Source organism: Salmo salar, chromosome 28, assembly GCF_965601325.2.
Source record: "Salmo salar chromosome 28, fSalSal1, whole genome shotgun sequence".
In the NCBI taxonomy this organism is placed as follows: domain Eukaryota; kingdom Metazoa; phylum Chordata; class Actinopteri; order Salmoniformes; family Salmonidae; genus Salmo; species Salmo salar.
Window position 1 is genome coordinate 42,915,550 of NC_138318.1, and position 25,278 is coordinate 42,940,827.

Sequence of the window (25,278 nt, forward strand, 5' to 3'; positions counted from 1 at the left end):
CATCTATAGTATTACATCAACATGTCTAGATAATAGACCCGTCCACTTAGCTAGATGGGGGGTGATTACAGCCATCTATAGTATTACACCAACATGTCTAGATAATAGACCCGTCCACTTAGCTAGATGGGGGGTGATTACAGCCATCTATAGTATTACACCAACATGTCTAGATAATAGTGACCCAGTCCACTTAGCTAGATGGGGGGTGATTACAGCCATCTATAGTATTACACCAACATGTCTAGATAATAGACCCATCCACTTAGCTAGATGTGATTACAGCCATCTATAGTATTACATCAACATGTCTAGATAATAGACCCGTCCACTTAGCTAGATGTGATTACAGCCATCTATAGTATTACACCAACATGTCTAGATAATAGACCCGTCCACTTAGCTAGATGTGATTACAGCCATCTATAGTATTACACCAACATGTCTAGATAATAGTGACCCGTCCACTTAGCTAGATGTGATTACAGCCATCTATAGTATTACACCAACATGTCTAGATAATAGACCCATCCACTTAGCTAGATGTGATTACAGCCATCTATAGTATTACATCAACATGTCTAGATAATAGACCCATCCACTTAGCTAGATGTGATTACAGCCATCTATAGTATTACATCAACATGTCTAGATAATAGACCCATCCACTTAGCTAGATGGGGGGTGATTACAGCCATCTATAGTATTACATCAACATGTCTAGATAATAGACCCGTCCACTTAGCTAGATGGGGGTGATTACAGCCATCTATAGTATTACACCAACATGTCTAGATAATAGACCCGTCCACTTAGCTAGATGGGGGGTGATTACAGCCATCTATAGTATTACACCAACATGTCTAGATAATAGACCCATCCACTTAGCTAGATGTGATTACAGCCATCTATAGTATTACATCAACATGTCTAGATAATAGACCCATCCACTTAGCTAGATGGGGGGTGATTACAGCCATCTATAGTATTACACCAACATGTCTAGATAATAGACCCATCCACTTAGCTAGATGTGATTACAGCCATCTATAGTATTACACTCAACATGTCTAGATAATAGGACCCGTCCACTTAGCTAGATGTGATTACAGCCATCTATAGTATTACACCAACATGTCTAGATAATAGACCCATCCACTTAGCTAGATGTGATTACAGCCATCTATAGTATTACACCAACATGTCTAGATAATAGACCCATCCACTTAGCTAGATGTGATTACAGCCATCTATAGTATTACATCAACATGTCTAGATAATAGACCCATCCACTTAGCTAGATGTGATTACAGCCATCTATAGTATTACACCAACATGTCTAGAGAATAGACCCATCCACTTAGCTAGATGGGGGGTGATTACAGCCATCTATAGTATTACACCAACATGTCTAGATAATAGACCCATCCACTTAGCTAGATGGGGGGTGAGTTACAGCCATCTATAGTATTACACCAACATGTCTAGATAATAGACCCATCCACTTAGCTAGATGTGATTACAGCCATCTATAGTATTACATCAACATGTCTAGATAATAGACCCATCCACTTAGCTAGATGTGATTACAGCCATCTATAGTATTACATCAACATGTCTAGATAATAGTGACCCGTCCACTTAGCTAGATGTGATTACAGCCATCTATAGTATTACACCAACATGTCTAGATAATAGACCCGTCCACTTAGCTAGATGTGATTACAGCCATCTATAGTATTACACCAACATGTCTAGATAATAGACCCATCCACTTAGCTAGATGTGATTACAGCCATCTATAGTATTACATCAACATGTCTAGATAATAGACCCATCCACTTAGCTAGATGTGGCTGGGGGTTTTAGCATTTCCTTCACATGACCAATCCATTTAGACCAGCGTGTCTGGTAAACGTCATCTATTAATGATACAATATTTGTATCTGGACACTTTCTGTTTTTGATATTGCTGCTATGCAAGAAACCACTTCACTGTACCGTTTACACCTTCTGTATCCTGTGAGTGTGACAACAAATAAACTTCGATTTTATTTGATATAGTGAATGTTTACCACATAGCCTCACATGTGCATCTTTAAAGAGCGTGGTGGGGCCAAGGCTTAAGAGGGTGTAAATGATGCTGAATGGGTGGGGCTAAGGCTTAAGAGGGTGTAAATGATGCTGAATGGGTGGGGCTAAGGCTTAAGAGGGTGTAAATGATGCTGAATGGGTGGGGCTAAGGCTTAAGAGGGTGTAAATGATGTTGAATGGGTGGGGCTAAGGCTTAAGAGGGTGTAAATGATGCTGAATGGGTGGGGCTAAGGCTTAAGAGGGTGTAAATGATGCTGAATGGGTGGGGCTAAGGCTTAAGAGGGTGTAAATGATGCTGAATGGGTGGGGCTAAGGCTTAAGAGGGTGTAAATGATGCTGAATGGGTGGGGCTAAGGCTTAAGAGGGTGTAAATGATGCTGAATGGGTGGGGCTAAGGCTTAAGAGGGTGTAAATTATGCTGAATGGGTGGGGCTAAGGCTTAAGAGGGTGTAAATGATGCTGAATGGGTGGGGCTAAGGCTTAAGAGGGTGTAAATGATGTTGAATGGGTGGGGCTAAGGCTTAAGAGGGTGTAAATGATGCTGAATGGGTGGGGCTAAGGCTTAAGAGGGTGTAAATGATGCTGAATGGGTGGGGCTAAGGCTTAAGAGGGTGTAAATGATGCTGAATGGGTGGGGCTAAGGCTTAACCTGTTAGGGCTAGGGGGTAGTATTTGCACGGCTGGATAAAAAAAATGTACCCGATTGAATCTGGTTACTAATCCTACCCAGTAACTAGAATATGCATATACTTATTATATATGGATAGAAAACACTCTAAAGTTTCCAAAACTGTTTGAATGGTGTCTGTGAGTATAACAGAACTCATTTGGCAGGCAAAACCCTGAGACATTTTCTGACAGGAAGTGGATACCTGATGTGTTGTATTACCTTTAAACCTATCCCATTGAAAAACACAGGGGCTGAGGAATATTTTGGCACTTCCTATTGCTTCCACTAGATGTCACCAGCCTTTACAAAGTGTTTTGAGTCTTTTACTGTGAGATCTGACCGAACAAGAGCCATGGAACGATGATGGCCCATTAGACACCTGGCGCGCGAGTTCATGTTGGGTACCCTCGTTCCAATACGTTATAAAAGAGTATGCATTCGTCCACCTTGAATATTATTCATGTTCTGGTTAAAAAAGGCCCTAATGATTTATGCTATACAACGTTTGACATGTTTGAACGAACGTAAATATATTTTTTCCCCTCGTTCATGACGAGAAGTCCGGCTGGCTTAGATCATGTGCTAACAAGACGGAGATTTTTGGACATAAATGATGAGCTTTTTTGAACAAAACTACATTCGTTATGGACCTGTGATACCTGGAAGTGACATCTGATGAAGAGAATCAAAGGTAATGGATTATTTACATAGTATTTTCGATTTTAGATCTCCCCAACATGACGTCTAGTCTGTATCGCAACGCGTATTTTTCTGGGCGCAGTGCTCAGATTATTGCAAAGTGTGATTTCCCAGTAAGGTTATTTTTAAATCTGGCAAGTTGATTGCGTTCAAGAGATGTAAATCTATAATTCTTTAAATGACAATATAATATTTTACCAATGTTTTCTAATTTTAATTATTTAATTTGTGGTGTTGACTTGACTGCCGGTTATTGGAGGGAAACGATTTCCTCAACATCAATGCCATAGTAAAACGCTGTTTTTGGATATAAATATGAACTTGATAGAACTAAAAATGCATGCATTGTCTAACATAATGTCCTAGGAGTGTCATCTGATGGAGATTGTAAAAGGTTAGTGCATCATTTTAGCTGGTTTTATGGTTTTGGTGACCCTGTCTTTGAATTGACAAAACATTACACACAACTCTTGTAAATGTACTGTCCTAACATACTCTAAATTTATGCTTTCGCCGTAAAACCTTTTTGAAATCGTAAAACGTGGTTAGATTAAGGAGATGTTTATCTTTCAAAGGGTGTAAAATAGTTGTATGTTTGAAAAATTTGAATTTTGACATTTATTTGGATTCAAATTTGCCGCTCTTGAAATGCACCTGCTGTTGATGGAGTGCACCACGGGGGGGGACGCTAGCGTCCCACCTAGCCCATAGAGGTTAAGAGGGTGTAAATGATGTTGAATGGGTGTAGACAAAGAAGAGTTTTCCAGTAGGTACCAAAACAATCAAGGGCCATTTTCTCAAAAGTGAGGTTTAGAAGTTTATTAACTTTCAGAGCAGAATTACTTTCCCAATGCACCTCAACTGCAGTGTAACATTTTCTAGCTCTGAGTATTTACTTTTACTCCATGTGTAACTCTGTGTTGTTGTTTGTGTCGCACTGCTTTGCTTTATCTTGGCCAGGTTGCAGTTGTAAATGAGAACTTGTTCTCAACTTGCCTACCTGGTTAAATAAAGGTGAAATAAATAAATAAATAAAGATTAAGCCCAAATTACTAAAGTATACATTCATTTTATAACTTTGGACATGTGTGTTTTCCTATCAAAGTAAGTGCCTTATTAAGTTATCATTATAGTTTCTGTATATCGTGTTGTCGTTTCTACTGTCGCACACCGTATGTATGTATGTATGAATGCTGGCTGGTGTGTTTACGGACATATTCAATCTCTCCCTATCCCAGTCTACTGTCCCCACTTGCTTCAAGATGGCCACCATTGTTCCTGTACCCAAGAAAGCAAAGGTAACTGAACTAAATGACTATCGCCCCGTAACACTCACTTCTTGTCATCATGAAGTGCTTTGAGAGACTAGTCAAGGATCATATCACCTCTACCTTATCTGACACCCGAGACTCACTTCAATTTGCATACCGTCCCATTATTTTACTTTTAGATTTGTGTACTGTTGTGAATTGTTAGATTCTACTGCACTGTTGGACCTAGGAATACAAGCACTTCGCTACACCCCTATAGCATCTGCTAAATATGTGTCTGTGATGTCTTAGGAGCTGGAAGCAGAGCTTCCATGTCCGTCATGTCTTAGGAGCTGGAAGCAGAGCTTCCATGTCTGTCATGTCTTAGGAGCTGGAAGCAGAGCTTCCATGTCTGTCATGTCTTAGGAGCTGGAAGCAGAGCTTCCATGTCCGTCATGTCTTAGGAGCTAGAAGCAGAGCTTCCATGTCCGTCATGTCTTAGGAGCTAGAAGCAGAGCTTCCATGTCCGTCATGTCTTAGGAGCTAGAAGCAGAGCTTCCATGTCTGTCATGTCTTAGGAGCTAGAAGCAGAGCTTCCATGTCCGTCATGTCTTAGGAGCTAGAAGCAGAGCTTCCATGTCTGTCATGTCTTAGGAGCTACAAGCAGAGCTTCCATGTCCGTCATGTCTTAGGAGCTAGAAGCAGAGCTTCCATGTCCGTCATGTCTTAGGAGCTAGAAGCAGAGCTTCCATGTCTGTCATGTCTTAGGAGCTAGAAGCAGAGCTTCCATGTCCGTCATGTCTTAGGAGCTAGAAGCAGAGCTTCCATGTCTGTCATGTCTTAGGAGCTAGAAGCAGAGCTTCCATGTCCGTCATGTCTTAGGAGCTAGAAGCAGAGCTTCCATGTCCGTCATGTCTTAGGAGCTAGAAGCAGAGCTTCCATGTCTGTCATGTCTTAGGAGCTAGAAGCAGAGCTTCCATGTCTGTCATGTCTTAGGAGCTAGAAGCAGAGCTTCCATGAGTGCTAGTGCCATCTAACTTTGACACACCCCATCTATAGACACCCCCTCTGTGTTTTAATAAAATCAACTATATGCATTGCGCTTGTCTGATGCTTTAAACACACTGATGAAATAAGACACACATGACTCAAGAGGGAGCCAGAGATCAAGATAACCAGAAGAAAACATAAAGAAACTGTACCCAGCCAGACCTTCCACTGCTGATGCCTTTGCAGATTCTGCCGTTATGCTCACAAAGTTTGCCGGTAATAGACTACACCAAGGGTCTGCACCCTGTTTCTTGTCAAGTGACAATTTATCTTAACATCTACTGATCTGCGTGCCTGTTCTGGTTTTCAATTGAATGGAACAGTTTCATTTCATTTCTAATAACATCTTTGTATCTCAAAATCATTTGTCATGTGGTAAATCAAAATTCTATAAGTCTAAAAGTACCATCTATTAATTATCTATTAATTATCATCTATTGCCACTGCCAACTATGTAAAAATAGCCTACAAAAAGGCAACAAATAAAAACACTGCAGGTAGAAAATAGATAAAAATAAATATCCTATATATCACATTGGCTACATATGGTCTTTCTGCAAGAAACTTGAAACATTGTCTAAAATATTCTGTGCCCTAAGAGTTTCCTGCACCCGTGAGCTCCGGACAGACACAGCTGTAGGCGTTTTGCAAAAGGGATAAGACGTAATCAGGTAGGACTATTTTATGACATTTCTACTGGATCAAAGCATAACATTTTTCCCCCTTTCACTCCAAGTGGTTATCGAAAGGGAGAGAGCTGGATATTTTTCCAAATAGGCTATTGTCATTCTCAATGGATGTAAAAACAGACTTTACTTGCTGTTTGAGGTGAAAAATGTTACTTTGAGAAGCTCCACAGCTCATTAGTGGTGGTGAGTTAACTTCTCTAGGGCCGGCGGGACGAAATCGTCCCACCTACGTAACAGCCAGTGGAATCCTGTGGCGCGTTATTCAAATACCTTAGAAATGCTATTACTTCAATTTCTCAAACATATGACTATTTTACACCATTTTAAAGACAAGACTCTCGTTAATCTAACCACACTGTCCGATTTCAAAAAGGCTTTACAACGAGAGCAAAACATTAGATTATGTCAGCAGAGTACCCAGACAGAAATAATCAGACACCCATTTTTCAAGCTAGCATATAATGTCACAAAAACCCAGAAGACAGCTAAATGCAGCACTAACCTTTGATGATCTTCATCAGATGACACACTAGGACATTATGTTATACAATACATGCATGTTTTGTTCAATCAAGTTCATATTTATATCAAAAACCAGCTTTTTACATTAGCATCATGTGACGTTCAGAACTAGCATACTAGCAAACTTCCGGTGAATTTACAAAAAATTTACTAAATTACTCACGATAAACGTTCACAAAAAGCATAACAATTATTTTAAGAATTATAGATACAGAACTCCTCTATGCACTCGATATGTCCGATTTTAAAATAGCTTTTCGGTGAAGGCACATTTTGCAATATTCTAAGTAGATAGCCCGGCATCACAGGGCTAGCTATTTAGACACCCAGCAAGTTTAGCACTCACCAAAGTCAGATTTACTATAAGAAAAATTGTATTACCTTTGGTGTTCTTCGTCAGAATGCACTCCCAGGACTTCTACTTCAATAACAAATGTTGGTTTGGTCCCAAATAATCCATTGTTATATCCAAACAGCGGCGTTTTGTTCGTGCGTTCAAGACACTATCCGAAAGGGTAAAGAAGGGTGACGAGCACGGCGCATTTCGTGACAAAAGATTTCTAAATATTCCATTACCGTACTTCGAAGCATGTCAACCGCTGTTTAAAATCACTTTTTATGCCATTTTTCTCGTAAAAAAAGCGATAATATTCCGACCGGGAATCTGCGTTTAGGTAAAAAGAGGAAAGAAAATAAAGCACGGGGTCGACTCGTGCACGCGCCTAAGCCCATTGTCCTCTGATCGGCCACTTGCCAAAAGCGTAAATGTGTTTCAGCCTGGGGCTGCCTCGATATCATTCAGCTTTTTCCCGGGCTCTGAGAGCCTATGGGAGCCGTAGGAAGTGTCACGTTACAGCAAAGATCCTCAGTCTTCAATAAACAGAGACAAGAAGAACAAGATCTTGTCAGAGAGGGCACTTCCTGTACAGAATCTTCTCAGGTTTTTGCCTGCCATATGAATTCTGTTATACTCACAGACAGCATTCAAACAGTTTTAGAAACTTTAGGGTGTTTTCTATCCAAAGCCAATAATTATATGCATATTCTAGTTACTGGGCAGGAGTAGTATCCAGATTAAATCGGGTACGTTTTTTATCCGGCCGTGTCAATACTGCCCCCTACCCCCAACAGGTTAAGACAATCAGAAATATTATCAGACATCCCCAAATGGGCACATTTATAGGCCTACATTTAAACGCAGGCCAGGTAGCCTATAGACATACGTTTACGCGCAATCAGGTGCGCGTCCTTACTCAACATTGACAGGAGCACTCAAAAGAAAATAATGATTAAATTGACAAAACTCGTAAATGGAATGAAATAAACCAAAATTTGTTTCTCACAACTGTAGCGTAGGTTGTGGCTCTGTAAACAACATGTCCACTCAGACAATGGTAAAAAACTGTTATAATAATATATTGAATACATCAACAGAACAAACATTATAGATGAGAAATTATGGTAAACAACGTGTAAGAACACACACGTCATGTAACGTTAACAACAATAAACATAGTGCCAAATCATGTCGTTACTACACTGCATGAATCTGCTGAGAGCTAACCAACCAGGTTCAATGTTAGCTAGCTAACATTAGGCTCAAACTAGCAAACGGTTCTGGGATACGAATAGTGACGTCATACACTTAGCGTTAGCTAGGGAGCCAGCCAGCTAACGTCAGCTAGCTAGCTAACAGTACACTTTAGCTTGAAATGAAATCACTTTGTAAAAATTAGAAACGTGTAATATCTGAAAATGTAGCCAGCTAACGCTAGACTATCTTACCCGTATACATCATGGACGCGTCTCCCTGTCATGGATGCCACGGTTGCCCTTTAGTTTGAAGATGTAATCCGGAGACAGGTGTTTTCTCCATCTCCTTAGCTATCATACTTTAATTCCACTGATTTCAGAACTCGATCCTCCAGAATGTGGAGAGCAACACTTATGCAGCTCCACTACACAATACATTTTTTTTTTTTTATCCACGTTCGACAGGTTTACCAACAGACTGACCAGCTCAAATAGACAGAAGCCTTCTATATGGCAGGCCAATCCGAACTCCTCTTTCGGCATGTCCAGCCCACTCATCTCAGCCAATCATGGCTAATGGGAAGGTTGCTGACTTTTTCTTTGGCTTAACCAACAAGGCTCGTAATTTAACAAATGTATTCATATTTACAGATGGTGTACAAGTTTGTTATTAATTAATTAATTAATGAAAGTTCACATGTTCCAGAAGGCCTTTCTGCCAAAAAACACATTTTGATAGTAAAAAAGGAAACAAAAAAAATGGCTCTCCTGTGAAGTCTTGACTTGCGACATACGCCTGGTTTCCTAAAACGTGTCACAAATGTGCTTAACAAGTCACATAATATAAGTTGCATGGACTTAATATTTAACATGATTTTGTTAATGACTACCTCATCTCTGAGCAGTGAATTTCAAACAGATTCAACAACAGAGACCAGTGAAGTTTTCCAATGCCTCGCAAAGAAGGGCCCCTATTGGTAGATGGGTAAAAAAAAAAAAAGGCAGACATTGAATGTCCCTTTGAACATGGTGAAGTTATTAATTACACTTTGGATGGAGAATCATTACACGCAGTCACTACAAAGATACAGGCGTCCTTCCTAACTCAGTTTCCGGAGAGGAAGGAAACCGCTCATTAACCCAGTCCAGGGTTTCCATTAGCTGGTAATGTCTCCGCCTTCTAGATGGTAGCGGGGTGAACAGGCCGCGGCTCGGGTGGCTGAGGTCCCCACATGCTGCCACCACCATGCTTCATCGTAGGGATGGTGCCAGGTTTCCTCCATACGTGACACTTGGCATTCAGGCCAAAGAGTTCAATCTTGGTTTCATCGGACCAGAGAATCTTGTTTCTCATGGTCTGAGAGTCCTTTAGGTGCCTTTTGGCAAACTCCAAGCGGGCTGTCATGTGCGTTTTACTGAGGAGTGACTTATCTGACCACTCAACAATAAAGGCCTGATTGGTGGAGTGCTGCAGAGATGTTTGTCCTTCTGGAAGGTTCTCCCATCTCCACAGAGGAACTCTGGAGCTCTGTCAGTGACCATCAGGTTCTTGGTCACCTCCCTGACCAAGGCCCTTCTGCCCCAATTGTTCAGTTTGGCCGGGCGGCCAGCTCTAGGAAGAGTCTTGGTGGTTCCAACCTTCTTCCATTTAAGAATGATGGAGGCCACTGTGTTCTTGGGGACCTTCAACACTGCAGAAATGTTTTGGTACCCTTCCCCAGATCTGTGCCAACAGAATCCTGTCTCGGTGCTCTACAGACAATTCCTTCGACCTCATGGCTTGGTTTTTGCTCTGACGTGCACTGTCAACTGTGGGACCTTATATAAACAGGTGTGTGTGCCTTCCCAAATCATGTCCAATCAATTAAATTTACCACAGGTGGACTCCAATCAAGTTGTAGAAACATCTCAAAGATGATCAATGGAAACAGGATGCCTTTGAGCTCCATTTAGAGTCTCATAGCAAAGGGTCTGAATACTTATGTAAATAAGGTATCTGTTTTTTATTTGAAATACATTTGGTAAAATTTCTAAAGCCCTGTTTTCGCTTTGTCATTATGGGGTATTGTGTGTCGATTGATGAGGATTTTTTTTTAAATGTAATCCATTTTAGAATAAGGCTGTAACGTAACAAAATGTGGAACAAGTCAAGGGGTCTGAATAGTTTCCGAAGGCACTGTATATACACAATCCATGTCTCAATTGTCTCAAGACTTAAAAATCCTTCTTTAACCATGTCTGGTCAACCAACCTGTCTCCTCCCCTTCATCTACACTGATTGATGTGGATTTAACAAGTGACATCAATAAGGGATCATAGCTTTCACCTGGATTCACCTGGTCAGTATGTCAAAGAGCAGGTGTTCCTAATGTTTTGTCCAATCAGTGTATAGCCAATATTATAAAATGCGAAAAGTCTCTATTCTTTTTGAAATTTCTACAATAAAAATAATAGCTATTTCACTTGCTTTGTAAACATATGTTTATTTTTTATTTTATTTAACCTTTATTTATCTAGGCAAGTCAGTTAAGAACAAATTGGTATTAACAATGACAGCTAATCCTGGCCAAACCCAAACCCGGATGTCGTTGAGCCAATTGTGCGCTGCCCTATGGGACTCCCAATCACAGGCAGTTGTGATACTGCCTGGAATCGAACCAGGGTCTGTAGTGACGCCTCTAGCACTGAGATGCAGTGCCTTAGACCGCTGCGCCACTCAGGAGTTTCCACTTTCCAAAAAAAAAAAATTGGAATTGAGACAGAGAGAGAGAGAGAGAGAGAGAGCGTGAGAGAGACAGAGACCTTGTAGATGTTAGGCTGAGCGCTGCTGGTCTCTGAGCCCGCTGAGGGTTTCTCACAGTGAGATACTTTCTGCTTCTGTTCCTCTCCGCAGCTGGAGGAGGCTACAGGAGGGACGGTAGTGGCTCCCCCTGACCATGCCTCCCCACTCTCCCCCTCCGCCTTGGGCTGCTTCAGGGGAAGGTCCATACGGAAAGTGATGATGCAGGAGGTGCAGTATTCCTCAAACCCATACAGGTACCTGAGGAGGAACCCAACACATCCCATCAACAACCACAAATAAAGGTGTCAACATCAAAACTGTGCCTCCTACACCGTGGGGTCTGGTATTAATGGATTCCTTGATAAAGAGGAGCAATAAAATACTGTATGAAATAATAGACACACAGGCTTCCATCTGCCTTTACTGCAGAAAGCCTTTGTTGAACTGAAATGGGTATTTAATGCAGTAAAAGCAAGTACATGTTCCAGATTACGTAAAAGGCATCTGATGATTTTATGCGTATGTGGATGGTGCCGTCATTGATCCACACTTATAAATATCTGGGCTTCTGGATTGACGAAAAGCTATCTTTCAAACAGCATATTGATGAGTGAAGAAATTAAGAATTAAAATAGTATTCTATAGTAACAGTTCCCGTGTTTCATTAAACAGCAGAAAACAAATCACTCAGTCAACATTCATACTGATTACTATGGCGATGTTGTCTCTATGACGATGTCGGTATTGTTTACATAAATGCAGCAGCCACTGTACTGAAGCCATTGGGACAAACCATGGAGCATTACACTTTATAACGGCTGGTAGGTCCAGTACACATCAGCCATAACGGCTGGTAGGTCCAGTACACATCTGGTATAACGGCTGGTAGGTTCAGTACACATCAGCCATAACGGCTGGTAGGTCCAGTACACATCTGGTATAACGGCTGGTAGGTTCAGTACACATCAGCCATAACGGCTGGTAGGTTCAGTACACATCTGGTATAACGGCTGGTAGGTTCAGTACACATCAGCCATAACGGCTGGTAGGTCCAGTACACATCTGGTATAACGGCTGGTAGGTTCAGTACACATCAGCCATAACGGCTGGTAGGTTCAGTACACATCAGCCATAACGGCTGGTAGGTTCAGTACACATCAGCCATAACGGCTGGTAGGTCCAGTACACATCAGCCATAACGGCTGGTAGGTCCAGTACACATCAGCCATAACGGCTGGTAGGTCCAGTACACATCTGGTATAACGGCTGGTAGGTCCAGTACACATCTGGTATAATGGCTGGTAGGTCCAGTACACATCTGGTATAATGGCTGGTAGGTCCAGTACACATCAGCCATAACGGTTGGTAGGTCCAGTACACATCTGGTATAACGGCTGGTAGGTCCAGTACACATCTGGTATAACGGCTGGTAGGTTCAGTACACATCTGGTATAAAGGCTGGTAGGTTCAGTACACATCAGCCATAATGGCTGGTAGGTCCAGTACACATCTGGTATAAAGGCTGGTAGGTCCAGTACACATCTGGTATAAAGGCTGGTAGGTCCAGTACACATCTGGTATAAAGGCTGGTAGGTTCAGTACACATCTGGTATAACGGCTGGTAGGTCCAGTACACATCTGGTATAACGGCTGGTAGGTCCAGTACACATCTGGCATAACGGCTGGTAGGTCCAGTACACATCTGGTATAAAGGCTGGTAGGTCCAGTACACATCTGGTATAAAGGCTGGTAGGTCCAGTACACATCTGGTATAACGGCTGGTAGGTCCAGTACACATCTGGTATAACGGCTGGTGGGTCCAGTACACATCTGGTATAACGGCTGGTAGGTCCAGTACACATCTGGGATAACGGCTGGTAGGTCCAGTACACATCTGGTATAAAGGCTGGTAGGTTCAGCACACATCTGGTATAACGGCTGGTAGGTTCAGTACACATCTGGCATAACGGCTGGTAGGTCCAGTACACATCTGGCATAACGGCTGGTAGGTCCAGTACACATCTGGTATAAAGGCTGGTAGGTCCAGTACACATCTGGTATAAAGGCTGGTAGGTCCAGTACACATCTGGTATAACGGCTGGTAGGTCCAGTACACATCTGGTATAACGGCTGGTAGGTCCAGTACACATCTGGTATAACGGCTGGTAGGTCCAGTACACATCTGGTATAACGGCTGGTAGGTCCAGTACACATCTGGTATAAAGGCTGGTAGGTCCAGTACACATCTGGTATAAAGGCTGGTAGGTCCAGTACACATCTGGTATAACGGCTGGTAGGTCCAGTACACATCTGGTATAACGGCTGGTAGGTCCAGTACACATCTGGTATAACGGCTGGTAGGTCCAGTACACATCTGGTATAAAGGCTGGTAGGTCCAGTACACATCTGGTATAACGGCTGGTAGGTCCAGTACACATCTGGTATAAAGGCTGGTAGGTCCAGTACACATCTGGTATAACGGCTGGTAGGTCCAGTACACATCTGGTATAACGGCTGGTAGGTCCAGTACACATCTGGTATAACGGCTGGTAGGTCCAGTACACATCTGGTATAACGGCTGGTAGGTCCAGTACACATCTGGTATAACGGCTGGTAGGTCCAGTACACATCTGGTATAACGGCTGGTTGGTCCAGTACACATCTGGTATAACGGCTGGTAGGTCCAGTACACATCTGGTATAACGGCTGGTAGGTCCAGTACACATCTGGTATAACGGCTGGTAGGTCCAGTACACATCTGGTATAACGGCTGGTAGGTCCAGTACACATCTGGTATAAAGGCTGGTAGGTCCAGTACACATCTGGTATAAAGGCTGGTAGGTCCAGTACACATCTGGTATAACGGCTGGTAGGTCCAGTACACATCTGGTATTACGGCTGGTAGGTCCAGTACACATATGGTATAACGGCTGGTAGTTCCAGTACACATCTGGTATAACGGCTGGTAGGTCCAGTACACATCTGGTATAACGGCTGGTAGGTCCAGTACACATCTGGTATAACGGCTGGTAGGTCCAGTACACATCTGGTATAACGGCTGGTAGGTCCAGTACACATCTGGTATAACGGCTGGTAGGTCCAGTACACATCTGGTATAACGGCTGGTAGGTCCAGTACACATCTGGTATAACGGCTGGTTGGTCCAGTACACATCTGGTATAACGGCTGGTAGGTCCAGTACACATCTGGTATAACGGCTGGTAGGTCCAGTACACATCTGGTATAACGGCTGGTAGGTCCAGTACACATCTGGTATAACGGCTGGTAGGTCCAGTACACATCTGGTATAAAGGCTGGTAGGTCCAGTACACATCTGGTATAAAGGCTGGTAGGTCCAGTACACATCTGGTATAACGGCTGGTAGGTCCAGTACACATCTGGTATTACGGCTGGTAGGTCCAGTACACATATGGTATAACGGCTGGTAGGTCCAGTACACATCTGGTATAACGGCTGGTAGGTCCAGTACACATCTGGTATAACGGCTGGTAGGTCCAGTACACATCTGGTATAACGGCTGGTAGGTCCAGTACACATCTGGTATAACGGCTGGTAGGTCCAGTACACATCTGGTATAACGGCTGGTAGGTCCAGTACACATCTGGTATAACGGCTGGTAGGTCCAGTACACATCTGGTATAACGGCTGGTAGGTCCAGTACACATCTGGTATAACGGCTGGTAGGTCCAGTACACATCTGGTATAACGGCTGGTAGGTCCAGTACACATCAGGTATAACGGCTGGTAGGTCCAGTACACATCTGGTATAACGGCTGGTAGGTCCAGTACACATCTGGTATAACGGCTGGTAGGTCCAGTACACATCAGGTATAACGGCTGGTAGGTCCAGTACACATCAGGTATAACGGCTGGTAGGTCCAGTACACATCAGGTATAACGGCTGGTAGGTCCAGTACACATCTGGTATAACGGCTGGTAGGTCCAGTACACATCTGGTATAATGTAATTGTTGGTGTTTATTATGTTTGATAGGTCATCTTTATAAATAACAATTTGTCCTGTGTTTTTATTTATTTCCCCTTTATTTAACCAGGTAGGCTAGTTGAGAACAAGTCCTTTATTTAACCAGGTAGGCTAGTTGAGAACAAGTCCTTTATTTAACCAGGTAGGCTAGTTGAGAACAAGTCCTTTATTTAACCAGGTAGGTTAGTTGAGAACAAGTCCTTTATTTAACCAGGTAGGCTAGTTGAGAACAAGTCCTTTATTTAACCAGGTAGGCTAGTTGAGAACAAGTCCTTTATTTAACCAGGTAGGTTAGTTGAGAACAAGTCCTTTATTTAACCAGGTAGGCTAGTTGAGAACAAGTCCTTTATTTAACCAGGTAGGCCAGTTGAGAACAAGTCCTTTATTTAACCAGGTAGGCTAGTTGAGAACAAGTTCTCGTTTACAACTGCGACCTGGCCAAGATTAAGCAAAGCAGTGCGACAGAAACAACAACACAGAGTTACAAATAAACAAACGTACAGTCAATAATACTATAGGAAAATCTATGTACAGTGTGTGCAAATGTAGGGAGGTAAGGCAATAAATAGGCCATTGAGGCGAAATAATTACAATTTAGCATTAACACTGGAGTGATAGATATGCAGATGATGATGTGCAAGTAGAGATACTGGGGTGCAAAAGAGCAAGAGGATAAATAACAATATGGGGATGAGGTAGTTGGGTGGGCTATTTCCAGATGGGCTGTGTACAGGTACAATGATCGGTAAGCTGCTCTGACAGCTGATGTTTAAAGTTAGAGAGGGAGATATAAGTCTCCAGCTTCATTGATTTTTGCAATTTGTTCCAGTCATTGGCAGCAGAGAACTGGAAGGAAAGGCAGGCAAAGAGGTGTTGACTTTGGGGGTGACCAGTGAAAAATACCTGCTGGAGCGCGTGCTACTGGTGGGTGTTGCCATGTTGACCAGTGAACTGAGTTAAAGGCGGGGCTTTACCTAGCAAAGACTTATAGATGACCTGGAGCCAGTGAGTTTGGCGACGAATATGTAGCGAGGGCCAGCCAACGAGATCATACAGGTCGCAGTGGTGGGTAGTATATGGGGCTTTGGTGACAAAACGGATGGCACTGTGATAGACTGCATCCAGTTTGCTGAGTAGAGTGTTGGAGGCTATTTCGTAAATGACATCGCCGAAGTCGAGGATCGGCAGGATAGTTAGTTTTACGAGGGTATGTTTGGCAGCATGAGTGAAGGTTGCTTTGTTGCGACTAGGAAGCCGATTCTAGATTTAATTTTGGATTGGAGATGCTTAATGTGAGAGTTTACAGTCTAACCAGACACCTAGGTATTTGAAGTTGTCCACATATGCTAAGTCAGAACCATCCAGAGTAGTGATGCTAGTCGGGCGGGCAGGTGTGGGCAGCAATCGGTTGAATAGCATGCATTTAGTTTTACTAGCGTCTAAAAGCAGTTGGAGGTCACAGAAGGAGAGTTGTATGGCATTGAAGCTTGTTTGGAGGTTTGTTAACACAGTGTCCAAAGATGGGCCAGATGTATACAGAATGGTGTCGTCTGCGTAGAGGTGGATCAGAGGATCACCAGCAGCAAGAGCGACATCATTGATATATACAGAGAAAAGAGTCGTCCTGAGAATTGAACCCTGTGGTACCCCCATAGAGCCTGCCAGAGTTCCAGACAACAGGCCCTCCGATTTGACACACTGAACTCTGTCTGAGAAGTAGTTGGTGAATCAGGCGAGGCAGTCATTAGAGAAACCAAGGCTGTTGAGTCTGCCGATAAGAATGTTGTGATTGACAGAGTCGAAAGTCTTGGCCAGGTCGATGAAGACGGCTGCACAGTACTGCCTTTTATTGATGGCGGTTATGATATTGTTTAGGACCTTGAGCATGGCTGAGGTGCACCCATGACCAGCTCAGAAACCAGATTGCATAGTGGAGAAGGTACGGTGGGATTCAAAATGGTCGGTGACCTGTTTGTTAACTTGGCTTTCGAAGACTTTAGAAAGGCAGGGCAGGATGGATATAGGTCTTTAACAATTTGGGTCTAGAGTGTCTCCCCCTTTGAAGAGGGGGGGGATGACCGAGGAAGCTCTCCAACCTTTAGGAATCTCAGACGATACGAAAGAGAGGTTGAACAGGCTAGTAATAGGGGTTGCAACAATTTCGGCAGATCATTTTAGAAAGAGAGGGTCCAGATTGTCTAGCCCGGCTGATTTGTAGGGATCCAGATTTTGCAGCTCTTTCAGAACATCAGCTGTCTGGATTTGGGTGAAGGAGAAGGGGGGGGGGCTTGGGCAAGTTGCTGCAGGGGGTGCAGAGCTGTAGACCGAGGTAGGGGTAGCCAGGTGAAAAGCATGGCCAGCCGTAGAGAAATGCTTATTGATTTATCGGTGGTGACAGTGTTTCCTAGCATCAGTGCAGTGGGCAGCTGGGAGGAGGTGCTCTTATTCTCCATGGACTTTACAGTGTCCCAAAACGTTTTGGAATTAGTGCTACAAGATGTAAATTTCTGTTTGAAAAAGCTAGCCTTAGCTTTCCTAACGGACTGTGTATATTGGTTCCTGACTTCCCTGAAAAGTTGCATGTGACAAATAACATTTGATTTGGATTATTACTACACAGGTCATACAAAGTTAGCAAGCTAGCTAACAGTACACTTACACTTAGCCAGCCAGCTAATGTTAGTGAGCTAGCTAACAGTACACTTAGCCAGCCAGCTAACGTTAGTGAGCTAGCTAACAGTACACTTAGCCAGCAAGCTAACGTTAGCGAGCTAGCTAAAAGTACACTTAGCCAGCCAGCTAACGTTAGCGAGCTCGCTAACAGTACACTTAGCCAGCCAGCTAACGTTAGCGAGCTAGCTAACAGTACACTTAGCCAGCCAGCTAACGTTAGCGAGCTAGCTAACAGTACACTTTAACTTGAAATGAAAATGACTTTCTGACTAAATTAGAAACGTGTAATATCTGAAAATGTAGCTACAGTAACTAGACTATCTTACCTGTATACATGGCTAGACACTTCTCTCTCGCTGTCACGGATGCCACGGTCAATCAGCTCTTTGAAATCCAGTTTCAACTGTTCAGAGCTGCCCTTCATAATGTCATTAAAACCCACATGAACTACGATAGAATCCATTTCCATGTCCTTGCGTGGTACATTCGGGAGCAGCTTTCTAACGTCATTTACTCGAGCTCCAGGATGGGACATTGTTCCTGGTGCAAAAACAGTCACATTTCTTACCATGGAGCTGCCCAAAATCATGGCTGGCGAGAAAGATGAGGAAATCCACCCACTCCCACCCTTCACAGGATTCGGAGAACCCTAAAAGGACGGGTGAGAGGCAGGATAACTTGAGTCCGTAGCTCCCGGTGTCTGGTGCAGGCCTCCGACAGATGGAGAAGCCCCGCTCGATCCAGAGCAGGGACGGAAGGTTGCCCACGTCAACTTAGAAATCGTAGGAAAAGGCGCTGCGGCCGCAGACACAGGTACCCCCACCGACGAAGGTGCAGGAAGATCAGGCTCCAGGATGGCTAAACTTTTTGTTGTTTGTATCCGCTTCGGTCTTCTCGTTGGGAGTGTAGACTGCTTTGAGGGAGGCCACTGACTTCGGCTTCCACAGCTCGTGACAAGTGACCATCTTTGATTGCCATGTTCCTCTGGCTGTGCTCCTTCGACTCCGCTATCAGATGGGGGAGCTCCGGGCAACACCGGCTAGTCGGATAATGACAAACGACAAGGCAGAGATGCATCCGACATGCGCGAACGCTGTCTAGCCACCGGCGTAGAAAAGGTAAACATTCCTCTCTGCGTTTACGTAGGCTGGTGACCTGCGTGATCAAGAGAGCCACCTCAAGACTATAATCCTCAGCAAGTAAACAATTGCCGCAATGGAACTCCGAGTGGTCTGGTTTGTCCTGAAACAAAGTGTAGTAGATACAGCTCCTACAGCACCTGTAGTAGATACAGCTCCTACAGCACTGGAACACAGTGGTCTGGTTTGTCCTGAAACAGTGGGTGATAGCTTCAGCTCCTACAGCACTGGAACACAGTGGTCTGGTTTGTCCTGAAACAGATCGTAGAAGATACAGCACTGGAACACAGTGGTCTGGTTTGTCCTGAAACAGATCGTAGTAGATACAGCTCCTACAGCACTGGAACACAGTGGTCTGGTTTGTCCTGAAACAGTGGGTGATAGCTTCAGCTCCTACAGCACTGGAACACAGTGGTCTGGTTTGTCCTGAAACAGTGGGTGATAGCTTCAGCTCCTACAGCACTGGAACACAGTGGTCTGGTTTGTCCTGAAACAGATCGTAGTAGATACAGCACTGGAACACAGTGGTCTGGTTTGTCCTGAAACAGATCGTAGTAGATACAGCTCCTACAGCACTGGAACACAGTGGTCTGGTTTGTCCTGAAACAGTGGGTGATAGCTTCAGCTCCTACAGCACTGGAACACAGTGGTCTGGTTTGTCCTGAAACAGTGGGTGATAGCTTCAGCTCCTACAGCACTGGAACACAGTGGTCTGGTTTGTCCTGAAACAGTGGGTGATAGCTTCAGCTCCTACAGCACTGGAACACTTTGGTCTGGTTTGTCCTGAAACAGTGGGTGATAGCTTCAGCTCCTACAGCTCTGGAACACAGTGGTCTGGTTTGTCCTGAAACAGTGGGTGATAGATTCAGCTCCTACAGCTCTGGAACCATTCATTTACCTCTCCAGATAAAGAGGACTCCATTACAAAACTCATCTGGTACCAACTTAGTTAGCTTGATGGCTAACAGCTTAGCGTCTCTGTCAAGCAGGCTTCAACCTGTCTGTTAAGCGGGATTCCGGGACAATAAATAGCGGTCTTAGCTGTTAAAAGCTAATGAATCCACGTAAAAACAAACCAAGTGTTTCCAGCATACAGTGTTCAGCTGGCAACTCTGATGACGTCACTCCACAATTAGAGCCTTGCCTGTTGATTCTGTCTATATAAAGTCAAAAACCAAGCCATGAGGTCGAAGGAATTGTCCGTAGAGCTACGAGACAAGATTCTGTTGGCACAGATCTGGGGGAAGGGTACCAAAACATTTCTGCAGTGTTGAAGGTCCCCAAGAACACAGTGGCCTCCATCACTCTGAAATGGAAGAAGTTTGGAACCACCAAGACTCTTCCTAGAGCTGGCCGCCCGGCCAAACTGAGCAATCGGAGGAGAAGGACCTTGGTCAGGGAGGTGACCAAGAACCCGATGGTCACTGACAGCGCTCCCAATGCAATTCTGACAGAGAGTGCAAAGCTGTCATCAAGGCAAAGGGTAACTACTTTGAAAAATCTCAAATATAAAACATATTTTGATTTGTTTGACTCTTTTTTGGTTACTACATGATTCCATATGTGTTATTTAATTATTCTACAACGTAGAAAATAGTAAAAATAAAGAAAAACCCTGGAATGAGTAGCTGTGTCCAAACGTTTGACTGGTACCGTTCCGTATATATTTCTTACTTTATTTATACATTTAAGTTAATAAAGGATTTACAAAGACAACCTGTCAAACAATGAACAAACACCACAACAATCACCTGATGTGTACTGAACCGACCAGCCATAATAAAGTGCAATGAGTTATGATAAACTGTGTCCAAATGGTTTCAATAGTGGCAGCTGCATTTATTGTAGTCAATAACTGTCGAAAAAGGCTCAGTGCCATTATCCTCATAAGGTGAAGTATTGAAAACAGGGGTAGACAATCATTTTGACACCTATCCTTTGGAGAATTGTTTTTTATTACTTGTTAAAAATCTCTTTCTCTTAGACATTGGATTATGATAAAAAAAAAATATATACATATTTAATGAGCATACAGTATAGCTCAGTATTTGGTATTTAGTTATTTTATACAGTCTTTTTTTTATACAATCTTTATCAAGGGTGTCAATAATTTCGGACCCCCACTGTATATGTCCTAAAATATGCAGGGCCGGAGTGGCAATACGTACTTGCGGTAAGCACATTTGACGTTGTAGCCGGCGGCAGAGTTAAGAACAGGGATACCCAGAGCCTGGTAGACGGTCTTCCATACGGACCCGCTCTCAATCTGCTCAGGACACGAGACAACAGGACACAGAGAAATAGAGACGTTAGAGATTGTGGTCGCCAATAAGTCACATGAGAACATTCACTAAGGACAAAGGCTGGTGAAAATCTACAAAATGGTTATGATCAGTGGAGTTGGGTACACACATCATGGAAGCCTCCCAGTTTCTGCACCAGTCTGTAGAGCTTGAAGAGATCCAGGTTCCTGTAGCCCAGCACTGGTTTCTTGTTAATGGGGGTTCCTACATGAGGATAAACAATGTTTAGATGAAAACAGGTTCAGAAGTAGTGCACACACATCTAGCTACTTTCAGGTGCAAGGTACATAAAGTTTGTTCAAAACGTAACACTCAAACTAGTTTTGTCGCAATACCAGAATTTTGACTTCGATACCAATACCAGGTTTAGTATCATGATGCTAAATACCGAAACGATATTCAAATCTAAAACAATACTCACATCTAAAACGATACTCACATCTAAAACGATACAATACTCACATCTAAAACAATACTCACATCTAAAACAATACTCACATCTAAAATGATACCACAGCAAAAAAAAGAAAGCTTATTAGCTAGTCACAGAATAATCCTTTTTTTAAACAATTTGTTGATAACTGGTGGAACTAAAATAACAAATAGAAAATCTTCTATTCTATATTCAATTTCTTAAAACACCATGTTGAATAACAGAAGAATATCTTCAATATTCCCTTTGCAAAACCATATCTGAGACTCAGAGCAGACATCATTTTACAATTACACTTAAACTGTTTTAAAATTCTATTTGATACATAGAGTTAATTTGCTCATCTATGGCCTGAATATTGGGTCAAAAGACATTCATTAGAGCTATGACTCATTACTCATTCCAGCTAAATAATTGAATGTAATAAATTAATAGCTTAGTTCCAAAACGACATAAAAATACTGAAGTTAATTTCTGAAGCTTCTACATTGCAATAGTCTACACACCATAGAAATACAACAGATTTCATACAGCATACTGCGATTCATCAGTCTGCATTTCAACTCCCAGAGTGCAATGCTCCACCCAGGGCTTCTGGCTGGCTAGTGTTAGCAAGCCCAGACAAACGTGAAGTAGTCTGAATATATTGCTGTCAGTTATGACATGCTATAATTGCTCTTATGAATGTTATGCTGAATGTATGTTAATGTCATTGTCACAACAAAAAAAAATCAAATTTAATTGCTAGTAGAATAACGTTACAATGCAAATGTCATGTTATGTCATTTTGGAACTAAACCTCTCTTCCTCTGCTTCATAACACCTTTTAACACCATTTTCTCTCCTCTCGCTTGCTTCTCAAAAGTGGCTTATGCTGTGCCAGCTGCATGAGCAAATAGCCTGGCTGGCTTACTACTGTCCCCTAGAGAAGACAAGTAGCCTGGCTAGCTTACTACTGTCCCCTAGAGAAGACAAGTAGCCTGGCTAGCTTACTACTGTCCCCTAGAGAAGACAAGTAGCCTGGCTAGCTTACTACTGCCCCCTAGAGAAGACAAGTAGCCTGGCTAGCTTACTACTGTCCCCTAGAGAAGACAAGTAGCCTGGCTAGCTTACTACTGTCCCCTAGAGAAGACAAGTAGCCTGGCTAGCTTACTACTGCCCCCTAGAGAAGACAAGTAGCCTGGCTAGCTTACTACTGTCCCCTAGAGAAGACAAGTAGCCTGGCTAGCTTACTACTGCCCCCTAGAGAAGACAAGTAGCCTGGCTAGCTTACTACTGTCCCCTAGAGAAGACAAGTAGCCTGGCTAGCTTACTACTGTCCCCTAGAGAAGACAAGTAGCCTGGCTAGCTTACTACTGTCCCCTAGAGAAGACAAGTAGCCTGGCTAGCTTACTACTGTCCCCTAGAGAAGACAAGTAGCCTGGCTAGCTTACTACTGTCCCCTAGAGAAGACAAGTAGCCTGGCTAGCTTACTACTGCCCCCTAGAGAAGACAAGTAGCCTGGCTAGCTTACTACTGCCCCTTAGAGAAGACAAGTAGCCTGGCTAGCTTACTACTGCCCCCTAGAGAAGACAAGTAGCCTGGCTAGCTTACTACTGCCCCCTAGAGAAGACAAGTAGCCTGGCTAGCTTACTACTGCCCCATAGAGAAGACAAGTAGCCTGGCTAGCTTACTACTGCCCCTTAGAGAAGACAAGTAGCCTGGCTAGCTTACTACTGTCCCCTAGAGAAGACAAGTAGCCTGGCTAGCTTACTACTGTCCCCTAGAGAAGACAAGTAGCCTGGCTAGCTTACTACTGCCCCCTAGAGAAGACAAGTAGCCTGGCTAGCTTACTACTGTCCCCTAGAGAAGACAAGTAGCCTGGCTAGCTTACTACTGCCCCCTAGAGAAGACAAGTAGCCTGGCTAGCTTACTACTGCCCCCTAGAGAAGACAAGTAGCCTGGCTAGCTTACTACTGCCCCATAGAGAAGACAAGTAGCCTGGCTAGCTTACTACTGCCCCATAGAGAAGACAAGTAGCCTGGCTAGCTTACTACTGCCCCTTAGAGAAGACAAGTAGCCTGGCTAGCTTACTACTGCCCCCTAGAGAAGACAAGTAGCCTGGCTAGCTTACTACTGTCCCCTAGAGAAGACAAGTAGCCTGGCTAGCTTACTACTGCCCCCTAGAGAAGACAAGTAGCCTGGCTAGCTTACTACTGTCCCCTAGAGAAGACAAGTAGCCTGGCTAGCTTACTACTGCCCCCTAGAGAAGACAAGTAGCCTGGCTAGCTTACTACTGCCCCCTAGAGAAGACAAGTAGCCTGGCTAGCTTACTACTGTCCCCTAGAGAAGACAAGTAGCCTGGCTAGCTTACTACTGCCCCCTAGAGAAGACAAGTAGCCTGGCTAGCTTACTACTGTCCCCTAGAGAAGACAAGTAGCCTGGCTAGCTTACTACTGCCCCCTAGAGAAGACAAGTAGCCTGGCTAGCTTACTACTGCCCCCTAGAGAAGACAAGTAGCCTGGCTAGCTTACTACTGCCCCCTAGAGAAGACAAGTAGCCTGGCTAGCTTACTACTGCCCCATAGAGAAGACAAGTAGCCTGGCTAGCTTACTACTGCCCCCTAGAGAAGACAAGTAGCCTGGCTAGCTTACTACTGCCCCCTAGAGAAGACAAGTAGCCTGGCTAGCTTACTACTGCCCCATAGAGAAGACAAGTAGCCTGGCTAGCTTACTACTGCCCCATAGAGAAGACAAGTAGCCTGGCTAGCTTACTACTGCCCCTTAGAGAAGACAAGTAGCCTGGCTAGCTTACTACTGCCCCCTAGAGAAGACAAGTAGCCTGGCTAGCTTACTACTGTCCCCTAGAGAAGACAAGTAGCCTGGCTAGCTTACTACTGCCCCCTAGAGAAGACAAGTAGCCTGGCTAGCTTACTACTGCCCCCTAGAGAAGACAAGTAGCCTGGCTAGCTTACTACTGCCCCCTAGAGAAGACAAGTAGCCTGGCTAGCTTACTACTGCCCCATAGAGAAGACAAGTAGCCTGGCTAGCTTACTACTGCCCCCTAGAGAAGACAAGTAGCCTGGCTAGCTTACTACTGCCCCTTAGAGAAGACAAGTAGCCTGGCTAGCTTACTACTGCCCCTTAGAGAAGACAAGTAGCCTGGCTAGCTTACTACTGCCCCCTAGAGAAGACAAGTAGCCTGGCTAGCTTACTACTGCCCCCTAGAGAAGACAAGTAGCCTGGCTAGCTTACTACTGCCCCCTAGAGAAGACAAGTAGCCTGGCTAGCTTACTACTGCCCCCTAGAGAAGACAAGTAGCCTGGCTAGCTTACTACTGCCCCCTAGAGAAGACAAGTAGCCTGGCTAGCTTACTACTGCCCCCTAGAGAAGACAAGTAGCCTGGCTAGCTACTGCCCCCTAGAGAAGACAAGTAGCCTGGCTAGCTTACTACTGCC

The 25,278-nt window shown here is 43.7% G+C and overlaps 1 protein-coding gene across 2 annotated transcripts in view; it reads right to left on the reverse strand.

The window, feature by feature from the left end:
• Positions 1 to 25,278, reverse strand: part of LOC106590004 (AT-rich interactive domain-containing protein 4B) — a 202,320-nt gene that overhangs the window by 68,803 nt on the left and 108,239 nt on the right. For both annotated transcript variants that reach the window (XM_082970601.1, XM_082970600.1), the window contains exons 13-15: positions 21,519 to 21,613; positions 21,275 to 21,372; positions 11,310 to 11,547 (exon numbers count right to left, since the gene is read on the reverse strand). In XM_082970601.1, the coding sequence (XP_082826727.1) occupies positions 11,310 to 11,547; positions 21,275 to 21,372; positions 21,519 to 21,613 (431 nt within the window). The remainder of the gene's footprint in view (positions 1 to 11,309; positions 11,548 to 21,274; positions 21,373 to 21,518; positions 21,614 to 25,278) is intronic.